At 42.2% G+C, this 27886-nt stretch overlaps 1 protein-coding gene across 1 annotated transcript; it reads right to left on the reverse strand.

Moving 5' to 3' along the window:
• Window positions 1–358: 358 nt before the first annotated feature.
• Window positions 359–27858, reverse strand: ARL6IP5 (ADP ribosylation factor like GTPase 6 interacting protein 5). Its single transcript, XM_066245709.1, has 3 exons — window positions 27338–27858; window positions 4883–5100; window positions 359–1954 (listed from the first exon to the last, which is right to left on the reverse strand). Exons 1-3 carry the CDS (start codon window positions 27511–27513, stop codon window positions 1782–1784), a joined length of 567 nt encoding a protein of 188 aa, XP_066101806.1. The 5' UTR covers window positions 27514–27858; the 3' UTR covers window positions 359–1781.
• Between the last annotated feature and the right edge of the window lie 28 nt (window positions 27859–27886).

Consider the following 27886-nt stretch of genomic DNA (forward strand, 5'->3'; position numbering starts at 1 on the left):
ATTAAGAAGTAGAAATTGGTTGCTGCAGAATAGTCAGTCATGGGGATGTAAAGTACAGCAAAGGGAGCATAGTCAATAATATTGTGATAACTGTGTACGATGTCAAATGGGTACTAGACTTATTGAAGGGAATCACTTAGTATGTCATATAATGTCTAATTACTGGTTTGTACATCTGAAACTAATGTAATATTGTATGTAAACTTTATCTGAATAAAAAATGCGTATTAAAAATTTTTTTAAAGTATTTGGAATACAAGTTGAGTGTGTGATGCAAGAAGGGTTGTCACTAATAGGGTTGTCGCTAAGTTTCTCAGATATTTAACATAGATGTGTATTAAATGAAGTCCCACAAAAAAACATTTGATACATTTTATTCTTCATATTTGGGTCAGGGTACAATTCCTAGACCATGTCTGTGGCGTGGCGCTGACTTCACTGCACTAGAGATGAAGGCTACAGGCTGGCTGAGAAATTAAGATACAAGAACTAGGAGTAGCATGTGCTGCAGCCTCTTGGTCTAGGGCACACAGAACCACTTCACAAAGTACTGCTCCAACAGTCTTCATGATTCAGTGTGAGGAAAACTGAAACCTCTCTATTCATTGATGAAATTACTTTGTATAGTCTATTTCTAAATACATGGGAAATGAGAGGAAGAAAGTAACAGAATATGTAAATACATGCTATTTGAATTCTAATATCTAGCTAGAAAAACACATGGTTGTAACAATTGCTACTTAAAATTTGTATGAGCTGCAGAAGCCAGTGATCACTCCCATTTTCATTCCCATTTTTATTCTTTTTGCTTTATCATCTAAGGATGCTTTTCAAAAAAAATATTAATAGTAATAAAGATGCTTTTTATATTTCAAACAGTCAGCTATTGCTGTCCTCTTTGTGCCCTTAAGGAATTAAAATACACATTCATTCTTTTCTTTCTAAATGTTCAAGTTAAAAACTAAAAATGAAAAAAATGTAGGAAACATTATCTTGGACACCTGTTTGTTATTATAACAACAAAAATGTGCATTATAAACATAACTTGTTTTTATTTTTTTTAAGAAGACTGTAAAGAACAATATAGGTTACATAGCTGTAAGCTCCTTAAGGAAGATGACATTCAGTTTGCAGCAAATACTTGCTCATGAAAACATGTTATTAGCATTTCAAAAATTTACAAAAATTTGAAAAAATATTCTCCTAAACAGCTATCTTTATATTTGTAAACAAAATACAAACAACTGGCATATCCAGTTTCCACTGCACATCAAACAGGAGGAAAAGTGATAGTGATCATCTTTGATTTGAAAAGAACAATAAAAACAAAACTAATATATAGCCCACATAGAACCCTGGGAGATATTTTTGGAGGAACAGGAGGAATATGCTGGGGGCATTACACAGGCATGACATTATCTACTTGGACATTCTTTTTCCATTTACTCAGATTGCCTTGACACTTTACAATGACTTCTTACAAGATAACAGCATTGTTGCTGTACAATCCACAATTCTTATATTTTCTTATTCCCCTACAGACGTAAATGTGCTCCATTCCCTACCAGTGTTCATAAACATACTAGAAGGGTGGTTTCGTTCAGTTTCTGGGGCCAACTCTGTGATGTCAGAGAGGTTAACAGGTGGGCCCACACGCGCATGCAGCCATCGGTTGTTAGGTGTTATGTCCCTTTGACTTCAAAATATGAACGGAAAGTGTGTCCGGAGGAGGGCAGACTGCAACTTGCTCTCTGCTGCAGCCCTCTCACCGTGGGGCACGTCTACTCCTTCATTTTGCTGATATACTCGGTGAACTTGCTGACACTTTCTTCCTGCTGCTCCAGGGCATCCAGCACAATGCCCATGGGTGTCCTCTTCAGACCTATCCCCTCCATTTTATTCTCCAGTTTGTTCTTCAGGTTCCGCAGTCTGAGCGAGGCATGGATGAACATCACTGCCAGGAGGTAAGACGTGGTTAGCCACCTTCCTCCACAGCCACAGAACACCCTCTCCTCCCACAGGCAGTCTCAGCCTCAGCTGGTTTCCACCCTGGCTCTCTAACTGTCCAAACCTGAAATGGCTCCTCAGACTACAGGCAAGCTTTATATAAAGCGCTCTGTCAAGTTGTACATGAAGGAAAGGATTGTCTTCAGCAGGAAGGACCTTGACCCAGCAAGCCCACTCTTTCCACCCGCATCCATACTTGTCGAAGTGAGTCAACATGAGTCCAACCTACAGGAAAATCGACCTTACACGTTTCCAGAAGGGAACTCAGGCTTGAGTCTGGGATTATCTGCACTGTCTTCCCTACAGGAAGCATATGGTTAAGGCCACCTAATGGGCCGTTTTCCAAAGTGTTGGGGATAGATTTATGGATAAAAACTAAGTTTTATAGATTTAATGTACCCTCACATTCCTAAAATTTGCTGCATCATTGAGAATTACCCAAATTTGTTTACTAAGAAATAGATTTCCCTGGCCCCTCTTGTAGACCAAAACCTTCAAGGAATGGGTCTGAGAACGCGCATTTTAAACTGGTACCCCAGGTGATCTACAGCAGCAATTTTCAAACTTCCATGTACATTCAAACCACCTGGGCAGCCTATTGAATAGACAAGTTCCCAGTCTCCATCCTCCAAAATTCAGACTGTTAAGACTGAGACGGGCCCCAGAGTGTCAAGTTTACATTCGTGCTGGATGAATTGGACACAGCTGAGCTTGGACCCTCGTTCTGAGAAACACTAACGTGCATTCTATCAGGGGCCTTCTGACCTAAACTGGCCATCAGAAACATGTGACAATTTCCAAAATCACAGGTTCTGTGGGCACCACTGTTGACCCACAGACTCAAAATCTCCAAGAAATTTGGCTGGGAAATTTATACTTCTAAAAAGCATCCCAGGTGATTCTCACAATCATTAAAGTTTAGGAATCAGAAATTTTGTCCGATTTCCTTATTTTATAGAAGTGGAAACACTGCTCATAGAGTGTATCTGAACCAAATCATGTGCCTCGTTTCCAGCAGGTCTAGGGTTAGATCAAAACCCTTGACTCCAGACACAGGCTAAATTTCATTACACTGGCCTGTCTCAGGCTCTGAGCTGACAGGTGCTAACGTCAACGAGCTGTGTGTGTGTGTGTGTGTGTGTGTAAGCAGAATTACTGAAATACTAAACCTCTATCTAGCACATAAGGAAAACTTGAAGAATATTTCAAAAATTCTGAATTTGTTGGTTCAAATATGTTCTCCAATAGTGTGTGGAATTCATTTATAAATATTCTGGCCATAACCTAAACAACCCCAAACAAACAATTGATTTTATTTAATGGAAAAATGCACATGTGAAATGCTATTAAAAGTTAAAGGGATGGTGCTGTTACTTAATATAGTAGAATTTTAACCAGATTTCTGCTGATGAAACTGAATTTTATTTTTTCTCTATTTCAGGTCCCATGTGTTCAAAGTTGCAGTTAAAAAAAGGTATATAAAACTTAGGAAATGTTTAGTTCTTGCCTGATCAAGCAGTGCCTCAGTGGATAGAGCATCAGACTGGGACACGGAGGACCCAGGTTCAAAACCCTGAGGTTGCCAGCTTGAGCTAGGGTTCATCCGGCTTGAGCTGGGCTCACCAGCTTGAGTGCGGGCTCACTAGCTTGACAACGGGATCATAGACATGACCCCATGGTTGCTGGCTTGAGCCCAAATGTTGCTGGTTTGAAACCCAAGGTCACTGGCTTGAGCCCAAGGTCGCTCACTTGAACAAGGGGTCACTCACTCTGCTGTAGCCCCCTGGTCAAGGCACATATGAGAAAGCAATCAATCAATGAACAACTAAGGCACCATAATTATGAGTTGATGCTTCTCATCTCTCTCCCTTCCTGTCAGTCTGTCCGTATCTGTCCCTCTCTCTATATCTCTGTCTCTCTGTCTCTGTCTGTCTGTCTCTCTCTCTCTCTCTCTCACACACACACACAGTCCTTTTCACCAGAATCAGAGGACTTGATATCTCTATATTCTGGGCCAATTATTTCTATAGGCTTATAAAACTCTGACACCAATAATGATGTTCTGAGTAGTAGAGACTAAGTATAAAGTTACTTCCAAGTAAAATACATTTATTCCTGAGTCAGGACTGTGTGAACGGCACTTGAAGACTGAAAGCAGCCTTTTCTATCCGACCAATCTGGAGTCCAGTACAGGCTGTGCACCTTTCCTGCCATGTGACTTGGGATTTCTATTTCTTTCGTTTACTGTTGTGTCCCCAGAAGAGTGTCTGGCACTGAGTAGGTGCCCAACACATATTTGTAGACTTAATGTACTACCAGGCTTTGATCTGCATTTTAGAAAATTCTGATAATTTTGCAGACATCCCAACACACATAAGAAACAGGCTGTGTGGCCCTGGCTGGTTGGCTCAGCGGTAGAGCGTCGGCCTGGCGTGCAGGAGTCCCGGCTTCAATTACCGGTCAGGGCACACAGGAGAAGCGCCCATCTGCTTCTCCACCCCTCCCCCTCTCCTTCCTCTCTGTCTCTCTCTTCCCCTCCCACAGCCTAGGCTCCACTGGAGCAAAGATGGCCCCGGCGCTGGGGATGGCTCCTTGGCCTCTGCCCCAGGCGCTAGAGTGGCTCTGGTCGCAGCAGACAGATGCCCTGGAGGGGCAGCGCATCGCCCCCTGGTGGGCAGAGCATCGCCCCTGGTGGGCGTGCCGGGTGGATCTCGGTCGGGCGCATGCGGGTGTCTGTCTGACTGCCTCCCCATTTCCAGCTTCAGAAAAATACAAAAAAAAAAAAAAAAGAAAGAAACAGGCTGTATAATTCCCACTGAACAATTGCTCCCACATTTTTTTATGATGTAAGAAAAGTCAACTCAGGTTCACTTACGCAATAAAGGAAAAGTGATGCCGAACACGAAGACCATGACCCCGCCGAACATGGATATGAGGAAGTAGCTGGCCACCATGACCACCATGACGAAGGTCGTGGGGTACTGCTTCTTCATCCTGCGGAGAATGTCTTTATTGTGGGCAGCCCACACAAACCCCGTGAACACCAGCACCACCACAATTCCTCCAAGGATCATGTTGAAGGGGCTCAGGAACCTAGAATGTGAAAAAAAAAAAAAGGGAGGCTAGGTCAATAGTAGTAGCACCAAGAAGAGGAAGCTGAGGAAAATGAGGAAGATGGGAAGATGGGAAGGGGAGGAGTAAAAACAGGTGTGTAGTATTTACTAAGCATTTTATCTAAATTGCCTCATTTAATCCTCAGAACCTGATGAGGTAGATATACCATTTACTCATTTCTCAAAAGAAGAAACTTACGTGCAGAGGTAAGGAAACAGTGGAGCTAAGACTCACACCTAGGCAGTCTGACTCCCACCAAACTAGTCAGTTTATCTCTTTAGAGCAGGGGTCAGGAACCTATGGCTCACGAGCCAGATGTGGCTCTTTTGATGGCTGCATCTGACTCGCAGACAAATCTTTAATAAAAAAAATAATGTTAAAAATATAAAACATTCTCATGAATTAAAATCCATTCATTTCCTACTGCTCATGTTCATGGTTGTAGGTGGCTGGAGCCAATCACAGCTGTCCTCCGGGACAACAAATTTTTACTAGATAATGTGTAACGTACACAGGTCGTTGTGAGGTCAGGAAGTAAACTTCCCTCCTTTTAATCAAGCAGTCAGCTAGCTAATTGCAGAAACCCTTTTGACAAAGAACATGGCTAAAAGAAAAAAAGATGAGGAGTATCATACTTCTCAGCAGGAATGGACAGAGGAATTCACTTTTGTGGAGAGAGCAGGTTCTGCAGTGTATCTAATATGCAAAGATAAAATTGCAAGGATGAGATGGTCAAATATAAAACGGCACTTAGACACATGCCATACTACATTTGCATTGAAATATCCAGCAGGGACAGCAGGAAGAAAGCATGTCAAGAGCTACTGTGCAGAGTGCAAGCTAGTCAGCAGCAACTCCGTGTTTGGACCCCACAAGGTGATTGGAATTCGGCTAGCTTTGCTGGTGCTTTAGCAATTGTGAGAAACAGGAAGCCATTCACAGATGGGGAGTATGCCAAAACATTCATGCTTGATGTTGCCAATGAACTTTTTGATGACTTTTTGGATAAAGACAAGATAATCAAACTGATAAAAGACACGCCTCTGTCGCCAAGAACTGTTCACGATTGTACCATCATGATGGCAAATCAAATTGAGGCAACACAAATGAAGGACATAATTGCAGCACCATTCTTTTCTCTCGCTTTGGGTGAGTCAACAGATGTAAGCCATTTATCCCAGTTCAGCGTGATTGCAGTAAGGTATAGTGTTGGTGACACACTATGTGAAGAAAGTCTTGCTGTTTTGCCTATGAAAGAGACAACAAGATGGGAGGATTTATTCAAGTCTTTCACTGAGTTCGCTAAAGAAAAAAATATATACCGATGGATAAACTTATTTTGGTGTGTACTGATGGTGCTCCATGAATGGTGGGGAAAAACAGAGGATTCGTAGCGCTTCTTAGTGAACATGAAAAGAGACCCATCTTAAGTTTTCACTGCATCCTACATCAGGAGGCCCTTTGTGCTCAGAGGTGTGGCGAGCAGCTTGGTGAGGTGATGTCGCTGGTCATTCGGATGGTCAACTTTATTGTTGCCCAAACTTTAAAAGATCGCCAGTTTAAAACACTGCTGGATGAAGTTGGGAATAATTATCCTTGTCTGCTTCTGCACAGCAATATGTGTTGGTTGTCAAGAGGGAAGGTGCTTGGCAGGTGCTCGGCCGTTTCCCAGTTTGTCTGAGCGAAATCCGGACTTTTCTTGAAATGAAAACCGTCAAGCATCCTGAGTTAGCTAACACTGAGTGGCTCTCTTGTGGACATGACTGAACATCTGAACCAGCTCAATGTGAAAATGCAAGGCGTTGGAAATATAGTCTTATCACTTCAACAAGCAGTGTTTGCATTTGAAAACAAGCTGGCACTCTTCATCGCAGACATTGAAACAGGTCATTTACTACACTTTGAAAAACTGGGAGAGTTTAAAGATGCATGCACAGCAAGTGACCCTGCTCAACACCTTGATCTCCAGCACCTAGCGGGCTTCACATCTAATCTCCCGCAGTCATTCAAAGTGCACTTTGGAGAATTTTGTGAGCGCACTCATCTTTTTTAATTCATCACCCATCCACACGAGTGTGCAGTGGACAGTGCCGACCTGAGTTACATCCCTGGTGTCTCCATCAGAGATTTTGAGCTACAAGCTGCTGACCTGAAGGCCTCAGATATGTGGGTGAATAAGTTCAAGTCACTGAATGAAGATTTGGAGAGACTTGCATGACAGCAAGCAGAGCTGACAAGCAAACACAAGTGGGGAGAAGTGAAAAAACTTCAACCGGCGGACCAGCTGATTGTCAAAACTTGGAATGTGTTTCCATCACATACCACACACTGCAGTGTATGAGTATTGCTGTACTGACAATGTTTGGCTTTACGTATGCATGTGAGCAGTCTTTCTCACATGTAAAGAACGTTAAGACAAACCTACGATCACGTTTAACGGATGGAAGTCTCAACACCTGCATGAAGCTTAACCTCACTACGTATCAACCAGACTACAAAGCCATCAGCAAAACCATGCAGCACCAGAAGTCACATTAATGGAAAGAAGTACTTTATTCATCTTTGGTTAGCAACAGCATAACAACGTTATTGAAAAGAATTCAGAGACTTATTGTACTTTAAAAGTGTTGGTCTTAAATAAAATGCACACATTTATTTGTATTTAGTGTTAAACATATTGTATGGCTCGCAAGGAATTACATTTTAAAATACATGGTGTTCATGGCTCTCTCAGCCAAAAAGGTTCCCGACCCCTGCTTTAGAGGCCCACAATTTTAAGACTTTTATAATTTAAGATAGCTCATAATTTGGAGGGGCTGCATTTAGCTTTTATTTATTCTGAGGTCTAGCACACAACACAAACTGTATTTTCTAAGCTCTAGTCTAAAGGCTTATTTAAATCTTCATAAAAATGGCCACAGTAGATGAATACAGCACACATAATGGCTTCCCTGGTCCAGATCCAGTCTACAGTCAAATTTCTGTTTAAAATGTATAGTGCTTCTCGGCCCTGGCCGGTTGGCTCAGCGGTAGAGCGTCAGCCTGGCGTGTGGGGGACCCGGGTTCGATTCCCGGCCAGGGCACATAGGAGAAGCGCCCATTTGCTTCTCCACCCCCCCCCTCCTTTTTCTCTGTCTCTCTCTTCCCCTCCTGCAGCCAAGGCTCCATTGGAGCAAAGATGGCCCGGTGCTGGGGATGGCTCCTTGGCCTCTGCCCCAGGCACTAGAGTGGCTCTGGTCCCGGCAGAGCAACGCCCCGGAGGAGCAGAGCATCCCCTCCTGGTGGGCAGAGCCTCGCCCCTGGTGGGCGAGCCGGGTGGATCCCAGTCCGGCGCATGCGGGAGTCTGACTGTCTCTCCCCATTTCCAGCTTCAGGAAAAAAAAAATGTATAGTGCTTCTCAAAAACTTTTACTTAAGTCCAAATGTGTTTTAAAAAATCCATAAACTTGGGATTTCTTGCTTCTCCTTGAAAAATTAATATCTGACAACAGTAGATCCACTTTCCCACAAGTCAACAGGGCTTGAGTGCCTTCCCATTCAGACCAAACAAATAATCTCCATTACGCTCCAGTCCCCACCCCTATGACACAGAAGCCCCAAGTGGGTTGCCACTGATCATTGCTTTTCTAATAATTGGCCTGCACTGCTCTCTTACCTAATCAGCCTTGTCATGGAGGTATTTGAGTTTGTGACTTCTAGCATAGACAGTCCATTATAATTCTTTAAAAGGTCCTAAAGCAGGCGTCCCCAAACTACGGCCCACGGGCCGCATGCGGCCCCCAAGGCCATTTATCCATGCCCCCCCCCCCCCCCCGCGCCACACTTCCGGAAGGGGCACCTCTTTCATTGGTAGTCAGTAAGAGGAGCACTGTATGTGGCGGCCCTCCAACAGTCTGAGGGACAGTGAACTGGCCCCTGTGTAAAAAGTTTGGGGACCCCTGTCCTAGAGCATCATCAGGGGATGGGTTATCAATTGGAATTTCCAAATATACAGCTTGCAGATTCACTGGTATGTGAGCCAAAGGTTACAATACTGTTGATAGTGGTGGGACACATTATGAATAGGAAATTTAGACCAAGCATGTATTTCATAAGTGAAAATGACTGGGCATTATAGCCTCTACCTCCACCCAAACCCACTGTATATGCAAAATCCTTAACAAGACTGCTGTGGTTCAGCAAGTACAACAAATTACTAACATCTTACCCTCACAAGAGGCTAATGAACATTTTACTTGGGAAGGACAGAAAGGGTTAGTGTGTTTTAAAAGTGAGGGACAGCGGAAGACAGGATAAAGGAAGGTGAGAGCAGGAGCTCACTAGCTCTGAAACAGAACACAGGGAGGATTCATGTTCATAATGGGATTCACAGGTAGGATAAGTAAAACTCTTTTTTAAAAACCCCTTTAAACTTTAGCTCTGATTCTACCTCATAAAACAGAAAAGTTATTTTAAATAGTTTCAAATAGGAGTTAAAGTACTGCATACCTACCTTACTGGGTGAAATCAGGAATATAAACAATGTCAAAATGCTTTGAAGAAATTAAAATTTTCTATTTTGGCCCTGGCCAGGTAGCTCAGTTGATTAGGGTGTTGTTCTGATACACCAAGGTTGTGGGTTTGATCCCCCATCAGGGCACATACAAGAATCAACCAATGAATGCATAAATAAGTATAACAACAAATTGATGTTTCTCTCTCTCTCTCAAATCAATAACTTTTATTTAAATTTCTATTAAAATGAATAGAGTTAAATAGTGGTAAGAGTAGTAGTTCATAATTAAAAATTAAACCCCTAACGAAAACCACAAAACATTGTTAAAGGAAATCGAAAAAGATACAATGAGATGGAAAAATATTCCTTGTTCTTGGATAGGAAGAATAAATATAATCAAAATGGCCATATTACCCAAAGCAATTTATAAATTTAATGCAATTCCCATCAAAATTCCTATGAGATTTTTTAAAGAAATGGAACAAAAAATCATCAGATTTATATGGAACTATAAAAAACCCCAAATAGCCAAAGCAATCCTAAGGAAAAAGAATGAAGCTGGGGGCATTACAATACCTGACTTCAAACTATATTATAGAGCCACGACAAAACAGCATGGTATTGGCAGAAAAATAGACACTCAGACCAATGGAACAGAATAGAAAGTCCAGAAATAAAACCACATATATATGGTCAAATAATTTTTGATAAAGGGGCCAACAACACACAATGGAGAAAAGAAAGCCTCTTCAACAAATGGTGCTGGGAAAACTGGAAAGCCACATGCAAAAGAATGAAACTCAACTACAGTTTGTCCCCTTGTATGAAAATTAATTCAAAATGGATCAAAGACCTAAATATAAGACCTGAAACAATAAAGTACATAGAAGAAGACATAGGTTCTAAACTCATGGACCAGGGTTTTGTTTTGTTTTGTTTTCTTCATTTTTCCGAAGCTGGAAATGGGGAGGCAGTCAGACAGACTCCCGCATGCGCCCGACCAGGATCCACCTGGCACGCCCACCAAGGGGTGATGCTCTGCCCCTCTGGGGGGTTGCTCTGTCACATCCAGAGCCATTCCAGTGCCTGAGGCAGAGGCCACAGAGCCATCCTCAGCGCCCGGGCCATCTCTGCTCCAATGGAGCCTCGGCTGCGGGAGGAGAAGAGAGAGACAGAGAGGAAGGAGAGGGGGAGGGGTGGAGAAGCAGATGGGCACCTCTCCTGTGTGCCCTGGCCGGGAATCGAACCCGGGAATCCTGCACGCCAGGCCAACACTCTACCGCTGAGCCAACCGGCCAGGGCCAGACCTGGGTTTTAAAGAGCATTTTATGAATTTGACTAAAAGGCAAGAGAAGTGAAGGCAAAGATAAATGAATGGGACTACATCAGACAGAAAAGTTTTTGCTCAGCAAGAGAAATTGACAACAAAATAAATAGCCAACTAAATGGGAAATGATATTTTCAAACAACAGCTCAGATAAGGGCCTAATATCCAAAATATACAAAGAACTCATAAAACTCAACAACAAACAAACAATCCAATAAAAAAATTGGAAGAGGACATGAACAGACACTTCTCCCAGGAAGAAATACAAATGGCCAACAGATATATGAAAAGATGCTCATCTTCTTTAGTTATTAGAGAAATGCAAATCAAAACTACAATGAGATACCACCTCACAACTGTTAGATTAGCTATTATCAACAAGACAGGTAATAGCAAATGTTGGAGAGGCTGTGGAGAAAAAGGAACCCTCATTCACTGTTGGTGGGAATGTAAAGTAGTACAACCATTATGGAACAAAGTATGGTGGTTCCTGAAAAACCTGAAAATAGAACTACCTTATGACCCAGCAATCCCTCTACTGGTTACATATCCCCAAAACTCAGAAACATTGATATGTAAAGACACATGTAGTCCCATGTTCATTGCAGCATTGTTCACAGTGGCCAAGACATGGAATCAACCAAAAAGCCCTTCAATAGAAGACTGGATAAAGAAGATGTGGCACATATACACTATGGAATACTACTCAGCCATAAGAAATGATGACATCGGAGGATCATTTACAGCAAAATGGTGGGATCTTGATAACATTATACTGAGTGAAATAAGTAAATCAGAAAAAACCAAGAACTACATGATTCCATACATTGGTGGAACATAAAAATGAGACTAAGAGACATTGACAAGAGTGTGGTGGTTACCGGGGGTGGAAGTGGGGGTGATGTAGGAGGGAAGGAGGGAGAGGGGAAGGGGGAGGGGGAGGAGCACAAAGAAAACTAGATAGAGGCTGATGGAGGACAATCTGACTTTGGGTGATGGTTATGCAACATAATTGAATGACAAGATAACCTGGACATGTTTTCTTTGAATATATGTACCCTGATTTATTGATGTCACCCCATTAACATTAATAAAAATTTATTTATAAATTAAAAAAAAAATTAAACCCTATAATAATAAATTGCTTACTTCATTCAGAACTCTTGCAGCCTGACCAGGTGATGGTCCAGTGGATAGAGTGTTGGCCTGGGATGCTGAGGACCCAGGTTCAAAGTCCTGATGTCGCCAGCTAGAGCATGGGCTCACCAGCTTGAGTGCAGGGTCGCAAACTTGAGTGTGGAATCACAGACATGATCCCATGGTTGCGGGGATCACAAAGCCAGCACAGAGGTTGCTGGCTTGAGCAAGAGGTCTCTTGCTCTGCTGCAGTCCCCCCCAACACAGGTCAAGGCACATATGAGAAAGCAATCACTGAACAACTAAGGTGCCACAATAAGGAATTGATGCTTCTCATCTATCTCCTTGAAGGTAATAAATTTCCTCTCCTAGAATACAGAGTCTAAGAAAATAAATAAAAATACAAAGATTGAGTTGTAACAGTATTCACATTAGTGGTATTTATGATGAAAAACTTAAAAAAATAACCTCTAAGGCCAAGAATTTACTAATGGTAGTACATACAGTGGTTTTTTAAAAGTTGAAGTATAGTTAATAATGTGGAAGACATTTATATATATATTGCATGGGTACAAGCAATTATAATACATTCTCTCTCTTACGTAGATTTATCATATGTTATAGAGTTCAGCAGTAGAAATGTTTACAATTAATATATTATTTTGTAATCAGAAATAATATGAACATATAATAAAGGAAATACAGAAATACAAGAGCAGCTGCTCCCCAGCCTCCGCAGGCATGGCACAGCCAGATGCAACAGTCCCCCCGCCTTATCCTCATGTCTCTAACATCAGTAATGCAAACGGTGGTCACACCCGGCGAGGCTGCTCTTTCTCCTTCTCAAACCTTGGTTCCCTGCCCCCAAACTTTCTCAACATCCAGCCAATGTGCTATTCTGTCTGTCTTCCTCTCCAGTTCTTTATTATCTGGATCTAGTTAGTCTCTCTACTTTTTCCATTTCTTTTCTTTTTAAAACTTTATGCGCATTATACCCTACATCTTGACAACCCCATAACTGGTCTGGGGAAGACAAATTTTTCCTAATAGGCCTCAGGAAAGGAAGAATTGGGCAAAGCAAAACCAAAGTCCTCTTTAGCAGATGGTGGGAGACTAAGTGGGAAGGCCCAGGGACTCTCACAGATAAATAAATCTCATTCCTAACACCAAAAGGAATCGGATCAATTATACCAAAGGCCACAGTAGTTATACCAAAGGCCACAGATCCTATACTGGGTAGTAGGATCAAGGGTAGTTTATTTCCATTTACTTATTTCTACTTTCATGTTTTTCTTATTAGCCATGTATTACTTGAATATTTAAAAAATTGATATTTAAAAATAAATAGATGAAAGTGGTAAAAGGTACCTGAAAGAAACAAACCCTTTTACGTGGCCTTGACATTGATCTATAACTCACCCATATATTTCTGAGCCATGAAGAAAAGCAAAGACCAACATTAACACAAAGGGCTAAAGTGGAGGATACAAGTTTCAGGTAACTCCTTCGCATAAAACGTCAATAGGAGACGATTGGTTGGCAGCAGGTTTCAAAGGTCTCCTACTGAGTTCTTTCTAGAATACCTATTAAAATAATAATTCATAAAGTGAGCATGAAATAAAATACATGCCTAGCTTTTTCTATTTTCCTCTGGACAAGTAGATATCTGGGTTGAATGTCTAAATAAGTCAAGGACAAAGAACAATGAAAAATCCAGGCCTGACTCAAGCACTTCCAGATTTGTTTTTCACCTGTTCCTGTTACTCATGTTCAAGGAAAAAGAACAGAGCAAAGAGATGGAACTGGTTTGTGTTTTCAACACGCCCAGCCACAATCTATAATTAGAAAGTAACCAAGTTTCTAAGCTGGAAAAAATGAACAAGTTACTCAGAGAGAGCAGAAATTATTTTCTTCTTCATTCTGCTTACAGGCAATTCCATGTTAAGAAATGGTAAAATGTACACCACTCCAATGCCTGATGCGAGCCTGAGCTTGGAGCAAATAAACACACACACCAGTGAGAGGGAGAGAGAAAGAGAGAGAGAGAAAGTGAGAGAGAGAGGAGAGAAGAGGGAGGAAGGGAGAATGTGATTTTCTGTCCTTGGTAGAAATAGGACCTAGTTTCACAAACCAAAAACAAAACAAGACTCCTAGAAACAGAGACCAAACGGATGGTTACCAGAAGGCAGGGGGTAGGGTAATGGGTGAAAATGGGAAGGGGAATATAGCCAATAATATTGTTACAAGTTACACAGTGACAGATGATTACTAGAATTAGTGGGGCATTCACATTGTAAGGTATAAAAATGTTGGATCATTCTACTCTACACCTGAAACTAAAATAAGCAATATAATATTGTATACTAACTATGCTTAAATCAAAGATACTGACAACAAAACAAATAGGCAGCCAACTAAATGGAAGATATTTGCAAACAGCTCTGGTAAGAGGTTAATATCCAAAATATATAAAGAACTCATAAAGCTCAGCAACAAACAAGCAAATAATCCAAATAAAAAATAAGGAGACGACCTGGATAGACACTTCTCCCAGGAAGACATAAAAACGACCAACAGATATATGAAAAGATGCTCATCTTCATTAGTTATTAGAGAAATACAAATCAAAACTATAATGAGATACCACCTCACACCTGTTAGATTAGCTATTATCAACAAGACAGGTAATAAGTGTTGGAGAGGCTGTGGAGAAAAAGGAACACTTATTCACTGCTGGTGGGAATGCAAACCAGTATAACCATTATGGAAGAAAGTATAGTGGTTCCTCAAAAAATTCAGAATCGAGTTACCATATGATCTAGCAATCCATCTACTGGGTATTTACCCCTCAAAACTTGAAAACATTGGTATGTAAAGACACATGGGCCCTGGCTGGTTGGCTCAGCGTGCGGGGTACCCGGGTTCAATTCCTGGCCAGGGCACATAGGAGAAGCGCCCATTTGCTTCTCCACCCCCACCCCCTCCTTCCTCTCTGTCTCTCTCTTCCCCTCCTGCAGCCAAGGCTCCATTGGAGCAAAGATGGCCCGGGCGCTGGGGATGGCTCCTTGGCCTCTGCCCCAGGCGCTGGAGTGGCTCTGGTCGCGGCAGAGCGACGCCCCTGAGGGGCAGAGCATCGCCCCCTGGTGGGCAGAGTGTCGCCCCTGGAGGGCATGCTGGGTGGATCCCGGTCGGGTGCATGCGGGAGTCTGTCTGACTGTCTCTCCCCGTTTCCAGCTTCAGAAAAATACAAAAAAAAAAAAGACACATGTACCCCCATGTTCATCGAAGCATTATTCAGAGTGGCCAAGACATGGAAACAATCAAAGTGTCCTTTGATAAAGGATTGGATAAAGAAGATGTGGTTCATATACACAATGGGATACTACACAGTCAAAAGAAATAATGATATATTGCCATTTATGACAACATGGATGGACCTTGAAAACATTATATTGAATGAAATAAGTAAATCAGAAAAAGCTAAGAACTATATGATTTCACACATAGGTGGGATATAAAACTGAGACTCATGGACACAGATAAAAAATGAAATGCTTGGGAGAAGGGAGTAAAGAGGGATAAATATATGGGGACAGAAAATGATGTGATTTTGGGTGATGGATATACAACATAATCAACAGTTCAAATGCCATAGAAGTGTTTACCTGAAACCTATGTACTCTTATTGATCAATATCATCCTCTTAAATTTAATTATCTAAATAAAATTTAAAAAAGCATTATGTTCTTCTATTGTAAGATAAAAATATATGCCTATAGACATATATATCCCATTTCACCCATTCTAATAGTAAATAAATAAATGTAATAGTTTAAAATTCTCATGGAATCATTGACGGCTGCAAAAAGGTTTGGAATTCGACCACGGAAGCCTGTAGCCAAGTCTTCAAAGATGAATCAGTTCAGTTCCATTAAACAGATGAATAAGCTGAGGCCCAGAAAAGTAAAGGAATGTATTCAAAGGGATTCAGGGGAGAAAAAAGGTGTCCATTGATGTAACTGTGACAGCAACTCACAATATAAGCCATACTGTGTATTAACCAGCCTCAAGAATTTCTCCCCTATCCCTTAACATTCTAAGAAACCCCATTCCTCTAGTTTGGTCAAGCAACTAAGGACCATTCTGGGAAATAACTTAGCATTCTTGTTTCTCTCTGAAGGAAGGTGGCTGTCAGCAGGTGTGATGTGTGTTGTAAACCTGCAGCGTGATTCAGCACAAGTTGCCAAGGGGAAAAAATCTGGCCCACTGCAGAATTTTAAGAGCTGGGGGTCATTGAAAACCTACCTTATCCTACATAAAAGCAACCAAATGGCGCAGCGATTGGCCCGCCATGAAAACTGGAACGCCCACCAGTGGGTGGGAGGGACGAGGTTGACCAGCACTGCAAAAGTGGGCAGTTTTTATAAAAAGCTTCGCCATCAGGGGTCTAAGAAGTTAGTAAATGCTTCAAACACTTTGTAGGGTGAAAGAATGAAGCAACACAAATAAGAGTGGTATTGCATAATTGGTGCTGAAGCTAATAAGTCTCAAAAACATTTTCATGAACAGGCTGAAATTAATTTCATAGGCAAATGTTTTAATACATTCCCACCCAGAGCATCCCATGGCTCTCTTTATTGTTATCTTCCTCTACTAACTGGAAACTTGATTTTCAACCTGTGATATTAAAGGGTACAAGCAACCAAACCATTTTTTTTTCCTTTTTTTCCTGAAGTTGGAAACAGGGGAGGCAGTGAGACTCCCGCATGCGCCGGACTGGCATCCACCCCGCATGCCCACCAGGGGGCAATGCTCTGCCCATCTGGGGCATTCTAGCGCCTGAGGCGGAGGCCATAGAGCCATCCTCAGCACGGGGGGCCAACTTTGCTCCAGTGGAGCCTTGGCTGTGGGAGGAGGAGAGAGAGACAGAGAGGAAGGAGAGGGGGAGGGGTGGAGAAGCAGATGGGCACCTCCTGTGTGCCCTGGCCGGGAATCGAACTCGGGACTCCTGCACACCAGGCCGACACGCTATAACTGAGCCATCTGGCCAGGGCCGCAACCAAACCATTTAATACCAGATGATGGTAGCCATAGTCTTAGAACGTTTTATGGGACCACACTCATTTTGAAAAGATTATGGCAATGCTGTTTTCTTTTCTTTTTTCACCAAAAAAATCTATCTCTATCTATATCTATCTAGATATAGATAGATATAGATTTTTTAATTGATTTTAATTTATTGTGTTTACATAGATTCTAGGGCAATGCTCTTTTCAAAGAATTACCACCAGCCTTCCAGAAAGTCCTTTGCCTCCCAAGCAACAGAAAACAGAGAGTGGTAACTCTAGTTTTCACCCTCTGATAACAGGCCTCAAGGTGATGAGATACTTTTCTGTAAAAATAATGGGCTTTTTTATTTAGCAGGTATATAATGCTTTTTTATAGGGAAGGCATGAATACACACACAAAAAAAGTGCCTTTCTAACTGGTGATGTGGTAGAGGCATTTATATGTTTGAAAAGTCTGTGTGTGGCTGGTGCTTCCAGCAAAACAGAAAAGACTGTTTTGCTAGCAGAGAGAAATTTGTGAAAATAATATTTGCAAATAATACAGATGTTGTGAGAATCAATTATTCAGGAAAAACTGGTTAATTAGGAGCTTTGAATATTTACAAAATATTAAATGGGAAAATTATTTCACTTTATACCAATAGAAGAAGCTGGGACTACACTTCTTTTATTGGTATAAAAAAGTGTAGTTTCAATCAGCCACATAACCCCAAGCATTTGTATCTGTGAGGGTGGGGGAGTCAGGTGGGATCAATTCCCCAACACTCGGTGGTGTGTAACAGAGTAACTTGGGAGGTTAAGATAAATTTACAGATGCCTGGACCCAGCCACGAACTATATGTTTAGAATCTCTGAAGGTGACCTCTGGGCAAACAGGTATATATCATATTTTTTAATTTTCAAAGTGTTTCTTTTGAACCAGACCAGATTTATACTTTTAAATTTTCATGTGTCTGTCAGTCATCTGTGAGTCCTGTTAGAATGCAGATCTGACTCATGTGTCTGGGGCCCGAGAGTGTGCACTTCTAACAAGCTCTCACAGTGACAGATGCTGTTTCAAGGTAGATTTCTCCAGCTCAAATCTTTGGCATTCTATCAAGCACATAGAAGTTCCTGTCCACAACTATAATGCATCACGTGCTTAGCATTTCAGCTGTGGGTGCTATTAGATGTTGCCTTTGTTTTTCACTTTAAAAACAGAGGCACAGACTTCTACCACTGTATGTGAGGTTAAAAGAGTATCCGTGCTGAGATGCCTCGTGACAAGAATGAGAAGGTAAGTCAAGAAAGTAAGTCACGTCTTCTTCAGTCTTAGACATCTTTCTTTTCTGGAATTAAAGGACGCAAAGCCATTTTCAGCAAAACACACATTCCCCAGCTTGTTGTTCATGTTTCTCCTTTTAAGTCATTCAATCTCTTCTGAAGTGATGTCTGAATCTCAAAAGGAAACTCAAGTGTTCAAGGGAAGCAAGGTTTTATAGGAAACACAAGTTACAATTATGACAAAACCACTTAAGTGTATCCATCATCTAATACTTCTGCCTAAGTGAATACATAAGTAGTGAGAATTTTAAATATTCCTGTAACCTAGGATTTACTATAACACCTAACATTTCAGTCATTTATGAGGCCTTGAAGAGCTCTGTATTAATTAAGACATTTAATTCCTATTTTATAGCAGTAGAACTCAAGAGCAAGTGAAATTTTAAGCAGAAAGCTAATAAAAGTAAATGCCAGAATTCTGTAAAAAAATAGTCTGTGGAAATGGTAATCTTCTAGGTAGACTAATATAATAATAATAACATAAATTTAGTAAATTAAGAAAAATGATCAAAGCTGCGTAAAGCTTCAATCCATTCTTACATTTGAAAAGTCAGGAGCTAAAGTCAGACTGCTTTCCTATGTCACTGCCAAGAACTCTGCTTGTCACTTTTCATAAAGCAACCTGCCTTTACTAATGGTGTTGAAGAATCTTCACGATTTTCTTAGCAGCACAGTAGTGATTCCCAATCAGAGTTCATTTTGGTCCCCAGGGGACATCTGGCAATGTCTGGAGATATTTCTGCTTGTCACAACTTAAGCAGCAACTGACATTCAGTGAGTAGAGAGAAGGGATGCTTCCCACCACCCTACAACACATACGACAGCCTCTACAACAGAGAACGACACTAGCCAAAGGTCAATAGAGCTGAGGCTGAGAAACTTTGCAGGAGAGTATTCCATCAAAAGTCTACAAGGGCCTGACCTGTGGTGGTGAGTGGATAAAGCGTCAACCTGGAAATGCTGAGGTCGCTGGTTCGAAACCCTGGGCTTGCCTGGTCAAGGCACATATGGGAGTTGATGCTTCCAGCTCCTCCCCCCTTCTCTCTCTCTCTCTCTCTCTCTCTCTTCTCTCTAAAATGAATAAATAAAATTAAAAAAAAAGTCTACAAGGGTGGTATTAATTAGTATGCATTATAAACTTTTTTAAAATTGAATTTTTTACACTATTGTAATCCTAACCAATATGTAGCAAGTGTCATCAGCAATGATCCAGTAAGGATCACTTTCAGGGCATGTTGTTGTTAGTACTGGCATGCTACTATGTGCTTCAAAATAATGTGTTCCATTAAGTAGGTTAAAAGTTGTCCTTGTGATCATGTCAAGGCCTTACTTTCATTTATTTACTCCTTTCACTCATCAACTAAGCATCTACTACATAGTAGGTCTCAGAAATACAGGGAATAAAAATAAAGATAACCACAATAACAGGAAAAAAATTATCACCACAAACAAAACCCAGTGTCTCTGGTCTCAAGAAGTCTCTAGTCCAAGAGTGAAGGCAACTTAGAAGCCTATGGGGTGAGTACCAGGAAAGATATAGGACAGGCACAGATGAGGGACCCAATTCACACAAGGGAGTGAAAAATAAAAGGAGAATGCTTCCTCACAGAATGGTACCAAAGTTAAGTCTTGTAGGTGATGCAGAGGGAGATAAAATGGGGAGTTTGGGTGGAGAGAGCTGCTGGGATAAAGATGCTATCTATATTTTTCAGCCATCTCTATAAGAAAACTAATAATGATAAAAAAATAAGTAACATTTGTGGAGCTAAAAATCAGAGCCAGACACTGTTGTAGAATTGCCTATGTTAACTTGGACAATCCTCACAGAGGCCCTGATAGGCCGATACTATAGTCATTCTCATTTGACAGATGAGGATGCTAAGGCTCAGGGTGGTTCAAGTGAACTGCCTAGGGCAGGGGTCCCCAAACTACGGGCCCGCGGGCCACATGCAGCCCCCTGAGGCCATTTATCCGGCCCCCAGCGCACTTCTGGAAGGGGCACCTGTTTCATTGGTGGTCAGTGAGAGGAGCATAGTTCCCATTGAAATACTGGTCAGTTTGTTGATTTAAATTTACTTGTTCTTTATTTTAAATATTGTATTTGTTCCCGTTTTCTTTTTTTACTTAAAAATAAGATATGTGCAGTGTGCATAGGGATTTGTTCATAGTTTTTTTTATACTCCGGCCCTCCAACGGTCTGAGGGACAGAGAACTGGCCCCCTGTGTAAAAAGTTTGAGGACCCCTGGCCTAGGGTCACATGGCTACTGACTGGCAATTGGGATTCAAAATTTACTTAATCTGGCTCTGGTGCCTAAACTCTTAATCACTGTCCTATATTACCTGATGAGTCAGAAGGTATGGCAACTGTCTTCAACAAGGGCTATTAGCTAAGAGACTTACTCAAAGTTTACCTAAGAGTCACAGTAGACCTATGGAGTGGAAGTCATGTGCCTGGTAAACCATGCCTTTAGGATGAAGACCAAACTTCTGAACATGGTTACAAAGCCCTTCCTGATCAGGCCCTAATACCTCCTGATTTCCATCTTGGGATAGGCAGCCTTTTCCAAGGTTTTTGGAGCTAGATGATACTCTCTTGGTCTTCCCTCTTCCTTCCTGCAAAATTGAAGAGCAGGTCCTCTCTATCCTCATTCAAGTGGGTTTTCAACACAAGAGCATTCAGAGCTAAGACTAGAATGCTCCACAATGCCCTGGACACCCTCTTCACCAGCAGGGGACAGAATCCTTGAAGAACACTTTCAACACAGTCCTTTTCCTAGTAAACAGCCAGGCCACATTTTCATACAACTCTATCAAGATATCAGCAGAACTATCAGATACCAGTGGAGGATCCAGATCAACAGCCTCCAGCCCTGCTCCAACCTCACCTACCTACTGATTCCATCAAGAGGAGAGTTCTTGGTAGAATGAGAAACAACCCAGAATCAGCTAATCTTCCTGACCCTTAATATATTTGGTTTCTTTAAGCTTTGAGAGACTATAATTCTAAACCTCATGACTCACAGGAAGATGGCATAGTAGTTAAAGCACAATTGTGGGTCTGTAACTTTGAGCAAGTCACTTATCCTCTCTGAACCTTAGGTTTGATAACACTGAGTAACAAATTTTTTTTCATTTTCTGTTGCATGAGGTTTTAGAACAATTTCTATATATTTCTCCATCACTGATTCCAAATCTGAAATCCGTTTTTTGGTTCATGCTCTAGTTTTTAATGCAATTTTAATTTATTTTTGTTATGGTTAATGGCATGCATTGGTTTTTAAGTTGGAGTTAAAGGGCAATGACTTTTGGATTGAACATAACCACAAGGCAATTAATGTTTTACAAACATCACTTTTACATAATTGTAGTTGTTTTTAAATGTAAAAATTATTATCTGATAAAAACACCCTCTTATTTTGTTTTAAGATTGAATCATGGCTTCTTTGAGTAGGCGTAAATATAAGAATAGTCTCAACACCTTCTGTTATAAATGTGGCTGTCACACACTTCAATGTCAAAGGTGCAATATTTCATCATTTGTGACACGTGCATATATTGCCTATTTTAAAGTTCCCCTTGGCGATCAAGACAAGAATTGGGCTCCTCATATTGTGTGTCATAATTGTGAGGAAATGCTTCGTGACTGGACAAAAGGAAAACGCAAAGGAACGCCTTTTGGTATTCCCATGGTTTGGCGTGAATCTAAGGACCACACCAGCAGTGACTATTATTTCTGTCTGATCCATACAAAGGGCATTGGCAAGAAAAAACAAAATATGATCGCATATCCTAATATTCCTTCAGCAGTATGACCTATCCCACACTCTGAGACACTCCCGGTTCCAGTTTTCAATGATTTTATTTCTTCTAAGGTTGAAGAAAGTGAATATGGTGATCAAGTGTATTTTGATAAGATGCATGAAGAAATGGTTGTAGAATCTGAAGGGTCTTCTTCTGATGCCAAGCAGTCATACCCCTCAGCAGTTTAGCCAACCCAAATTGAATGACTTAGTAAGAGATTTGGGCCTATCAAAGAAAGCAGCTAAATTATTAGCCTCCAGGATTCAAGAAAAGAATGTACTATGCTGGTCAGCTAAAGTACCCATTTAAGGAAGCGTGAACAAATTTTTGTGCACTTTTTTCCCGAAGACAAACACTTTGTTTACTGTCATGATATCAGTAGTCTTCTCAGCCAGCTAGGTGTTACCACTTACAGTCCAACAGAATGGTGGCTATTTCTTGACAGCTCTAAACGGAGTCTGAAATGTGTTCTCCTACACAATGGTAATGTTTATGCAGCGGTTCCAATTGGTTATTCAACTCATCTGCAAGATTATAATGACATAGAAATTGCCCTCGACTTTCTGAAGTATGAAGAGCATAACTGGATCATTTGTGTGGATCTTAAAATGCTAAATTTCCTGCTAGGACAACAAAGAGGTTTCACGAAGTATCCTTGCTTTCTGTGTTTGTGGGACAGCCGAGCTCGGGAGAAACACTGGACACAAAAGGAGTGGCTGAAACATGAAGCTCTGGAAGTAGGGATGCAAAATACTGTGAATGAACCTGTAGTTAATCGAGACAGGATCATTGTTCCCCCCACTTCACATCAAACTTGGCTTAATGAAGCCTTTTGTTCAGGCTTTGAATAGAGAAAGTGAATGCTTTCAACATATTATTTCTGATTTTCCTGCCTTGTCTTTTGAGAAGATAAAAGCAGGTGTATTAGATGGACCTAAATTCGAACCCTCATACGTGACAAAGAATTTGCCAGGAAGATGAATAAGGAGGAGAAAGCAACATGGCAGTCTTTTGTGGCAGTTACAAAGAACTTCCTTGGCAACAAGAAAGCAGAAAACTATGAACTTCTTGTTGAAAGGATGCTGTTGGCTTTCCACGACATTGAATGTAACATGAGCATTAAGATTCACTTCCTGAACAGTCACCTTGATAAGTTTCCCGAAAATCTTGGAGCTGTTAGTGATGAGCAGATTACTGCTGGAGCATCAAACGAGATTGTCCTCAACAAGTACACAAATGCAAGAGCTATAATATAAACGCAAATTTTTGCCTGAATAGAATTTAAATAAGTTTTGTGCGAATTTTATGATTAATAAGTGTTTTAATATGTTCTATTTTGAAATTGTAGACAAATTCTGATGCAATGACATCTTCTGGTGTATTAGTGTATTTACTGCATTATATAAATTATTATATTTTCACAAAGATGATGCCCAAGAAAACATTCTACTTCATTATGTTAAACTAAATGTTGAAAATTTTACCTTATGATGAAAACCTAAAATCTTGAATTGCAAAAAAAACCCTGTAGCTTACAGAGAAAAACTAATGTCAGAATTGAGATCAGCACACTCAAATTAGGTAAGAACAAGTGTTTTTGTGGATGCAACAAAAATTTTGTTCCCCAGTGTAATATAATAATAATCATATCTCATCTCAGGTTACATGAGGGAATGCAGGTAAGTTATTACTGTTAGATTATAAAGACAGAAAAGGGCAATTTGTGGGGAAAAGTACAGACTGTGTGTATGTAGCCACACAGAAAACAGTTGAAGGTCATACATTAAGGTTTTTTTTTATTTTATTTTTTTTAATTTTTTTCTTTACAGGGACAGAGAGAGAGAGTCAGAGGGAGGGATAGATAGGGACAGACAGACAGGAATGGAGAGAGATGAGAAGCATCAATCATTAGTTTTTCGTTGCGACACCTTAGTTCATTGATTGCTTTCTCATATGTGTCTTCACCGTGGGGCTACAGCAGACCGAGTAACCCCTTGCTCTAGCCAGAGACCTTGGGAAGAAGTTGGTGAGCTTTGCTCAAGCCAGATGAGCCCGCACTCAAGCTGGTGACCTCGGGGTCTCGAACCTGGGTCCTCCGCATCCCAGTCCGATGCTCTATCCACTGCACCACCGCCTGGTCAGGCCATATATTAAGTTTTTACTGGGCTACAAAGGAAATCTCACATATTGTACATAGTTTTCTTTTGTTTTACTGAGACAGAGAGAGTCAGAGAGAGGGATAGATAGGGACAGACAGACAGGAACGGAGAGATGAGAAGCATCAATCATTAGTTTTTCGTTGCGCATTGTGACACCTTAGTTCAGGGGTCCCCAAACTATGGCTCACAGGCCGCATACAGCCCCGAGGCCATTTATCTGCCCCCACCACACTTCCGGAAGGGGCACCTCTTTCATTGGTGGTCAGTGAGAGGAGCATAGTTCCCACTGAAATATTGGTCAGTTTGTTAATTTAAATTTACTTGTTCTTTATTTTAAATATTGTATTTGTTCTCGTGGACCCCTGCCTTAGTTGTTCATTGATTGCTTTCTCATATGTGCCTTGACCGTGGGCCTTCAGCAGACCGAGTAACCCCTTGCTTGCGCCAGCAACCTTGGGTCCAAGCTGGTGAGCTTTTGCTCAAACCAGATGAGCCCGTGCTCAAGCTGGCGACCTCGGGGTCTCGAACCTGGTTCCTTGGCATCCCAGTCCGACGCTCTATGCACTGTGCCACTGCCTAGCAGGCTGTACTAAGTTTTCTTTAAAAAAATTTTTTTTGGGCTCTGGCCGGTTGGCTCAGCAGTAGAGCGTCGGCCTAGCGTGCGGAGGACCCGGGTTCGATTCCCGGCCAGGGCACACAGGAGGGGCGCCCATTTGCTTCTCCACCCCTCAGCCGCGCTTTCCTCTCTGTCACTCTCTTCCCCTCCCGCAGCAGAAGCTCCATTGGAGCAAAGATGGCCTGGGCGCTGGGGATGGCTCTGTGGCCTCTGCCTCAGGCGCTGGAGTGGCTCTGGTCGCAATATGGCGACGCCCAGGATGGGCAGAGCATCGCCCCCTGGTGGGCAGAGCGTTGCCCCTGGTGGGCGTGCCGGGTGGATCCCGGTCCGGCGCATGCGGGAGTCTGTCTGACTGTCTTTCCCCGTTTCCAGCTTCAGAAAAAAAAAAATGAAAAAAAAAATTTTTTTTGTACACTTTTCAAAACAACTTACTACTGGCATATATATTTTCTAAGTTTTTAAAAATAAGAATAATTAAAATAAACATGGCTGTTTTTCACTTTTACCTTCAAAATTTCACTGCCAACCCATATCTCCTGGTTGAAAAGGGGAATGTGAAGGGCAAATACCCCAAACTGGCTGAGGAAGTGGACTAAGACAGCAAAACGAGGGAGCTAAATTTAGTCCTGTGAAAAATGAATTAATTCCAGCAAGGTTGCCTGAGCTGTGTTTGGTCTGGGCTGTACACCTCTTTGAAAAGCAATTTTTTTTTTGTACATTTGCTTGGTCTGTGTCAAACCTTGCCCTATATCTACTTTTTTGAAGTTGCCTCAAACACACACACACACACACACACCGAAAACCCATAACTGGATCACCCAATAAGATGCCTTGCTTGCTTCTTTACAAAGAAAAAACCAAAAAAAAAGCAAAACAATAAATGCAATCCTATTTACTATTTATTTTGTTAAAAATGTTTTTTTACTGTTCTGGAAATAAACCTCAAGCATAAAGACAGGGTAAGGTTCAGAAGGCAGCTGCCTCAGGCCTGTTCTACCCCAACTAATTTTAACTTGGCTGCCATTCCAATTCAGCTTTGGCTCAAAGCCGTGCCCTCCACACACCAAGCCATTCTCACAGACTGCAGTTCCTTAAGAAACTCATAATGCGGGCCTGTGTAATTAATTGGCCACCAAGCCCCACAAATGAGCATCCACTTCTGCATCGGCTGACTACTCTAAACCACACCCAGGAATTGTGACTCTCTCCTCGTGCTGTGTGTTTGGTCCTACAGCTTCTCAACAATTGCCCATGCCCTTGGGCCAGAATTCATCTCTGACTAATCTCACCGTGCTCAGAGCTAGGTTGGAATGACTCAACAAATAAGCCAAAGAACAGCAAACTAACTTCAGAAACCACCCTATTCGCCCCTTTCCATACCTTCCAAGTCTGGATTTCTCCTTTCTCCAGGCCAACCTGCTCTCTCCTCTGTGTTTACTGTGGAATGGAAATGTCTGGCACTTCTTGAAGTGAGTTCCTTATCAAATCTGAGGGTAGTATTTTTTTTTTGAAAGATGTATAGAATTAGCAAGATCTAGACTATCACCAACCCATCCTGTAAAAGTGAGAGAAACACTTCTTAAACGGTGAACTACACGAAAAGGTGTTTTCTAGCAGATGTGTGTGCATATGTGAAACCGTATAGAACACAGGGCACTTTTTATTTTAAGATCAAGTATTGAAAAGGCTTTTAATACACAGACCACAGGCTAGGAAGTGAAGATAGAGAAAGTGACCACGCCTGGCAACTCCTAGAAGAAAAACGAAAGGACCCAATTTCTAAAGGCAGGTCAGCCTTCACCCCACACTGAGCGATGAGTCCCCAGGGAACACCCACTTCTCGCCCCCAAGTCCAGCTTTTGGGTACAGAAAGGCAGGCATGGCAGATATACCAACAGAGCACGTCACCCGCTTAATGCCCTTCCCACACTGCCACCCGAGTGGGCCGAGTCCGGATCCAGCCCCAGGATAAGGTTACACCACTTTCCTCTCTTTTCTTACTTTTAAAAGACTGTGGCACTACCAATATTCCCCCAGCAGACGCTAATCGGAGTAGGGGAGGAAAAAGTCATTGTTCTTGCCCGAGGTCGGCGACACTTCCCTACTCCCCGGGTCCCCGCACGGCTCCGCCTGAGGCGCGGAAAGAGAAAGGGGACTCCGGGTGGCTGCGGCCTCGCGGGCGCACACGCTCGCGGGGCTGGGCCGCCTGCCGTGGCCGGGGCTGGCGCGGCGCGTGCGGAGCCCCTCCAAGCTGCCACCCTCAGTGCCCCGGAGGGGACCCCACTTACCCCACAACTGAAATCATCATGGCAGCCACCACCAGGTAGTTGGTCTGATAGTAGAGCAGGTTGCTCACCACGCGGTTGTTCCACTTGGAAATGTCCCTGAAGTCCGGCCGGGCGAAGCGGTCAGAGCCCGGGAAGAAGTCGTCCCAGGCTCGGAGCGGGGCGATGTTCACGTCCATGTCTGGTCTCTCGGATTCTTCGCCTCCGGAAGCTGGCAGCGGCGGCGGCGGCGGCGGCGGCAACCACTAGCGGAGCAGTTAGCGGTGACAGCGGCTCCGGCTCTGTCGGCTGGCTCTGCGGTTGCTGGCAGCGGAGCAGAGGGAACTGGAAGCGGGAGGGCGATTTTTCTCTTCTTTACTTTCTGATTGGCTGTTTGTTTGATTACAGGAAGATGAGGTCCCGCGACAGAGCGAGGGGCAGAGTGCAAAAATAGAGATAATAAAGATAAAACGACAGAAAGGAACCAGCGGAGATTCCCTATCTGATGCGAGGTGGCAACGCCTTCGTTGGCAGTCCAAACACAGCCTCCTTTAAAAACCCTTTTTTAATGTT

The sequence above is a fragment of the Saccopteryx bilineata genome, chromosome 10 (assembly GCF_036850765.1).
Source record: "Saccopteryx bilineata isolate mSacBil1 chromosome 10, mSacBil1_pri_phased_curated, whole genome shotgun sequence".
NCBI lineage: Eukaryota > Metazoa > Chordata > Mammalia > Chiroptera > Emballonuridae > Saccopteryx > Saccopteryx bilineata.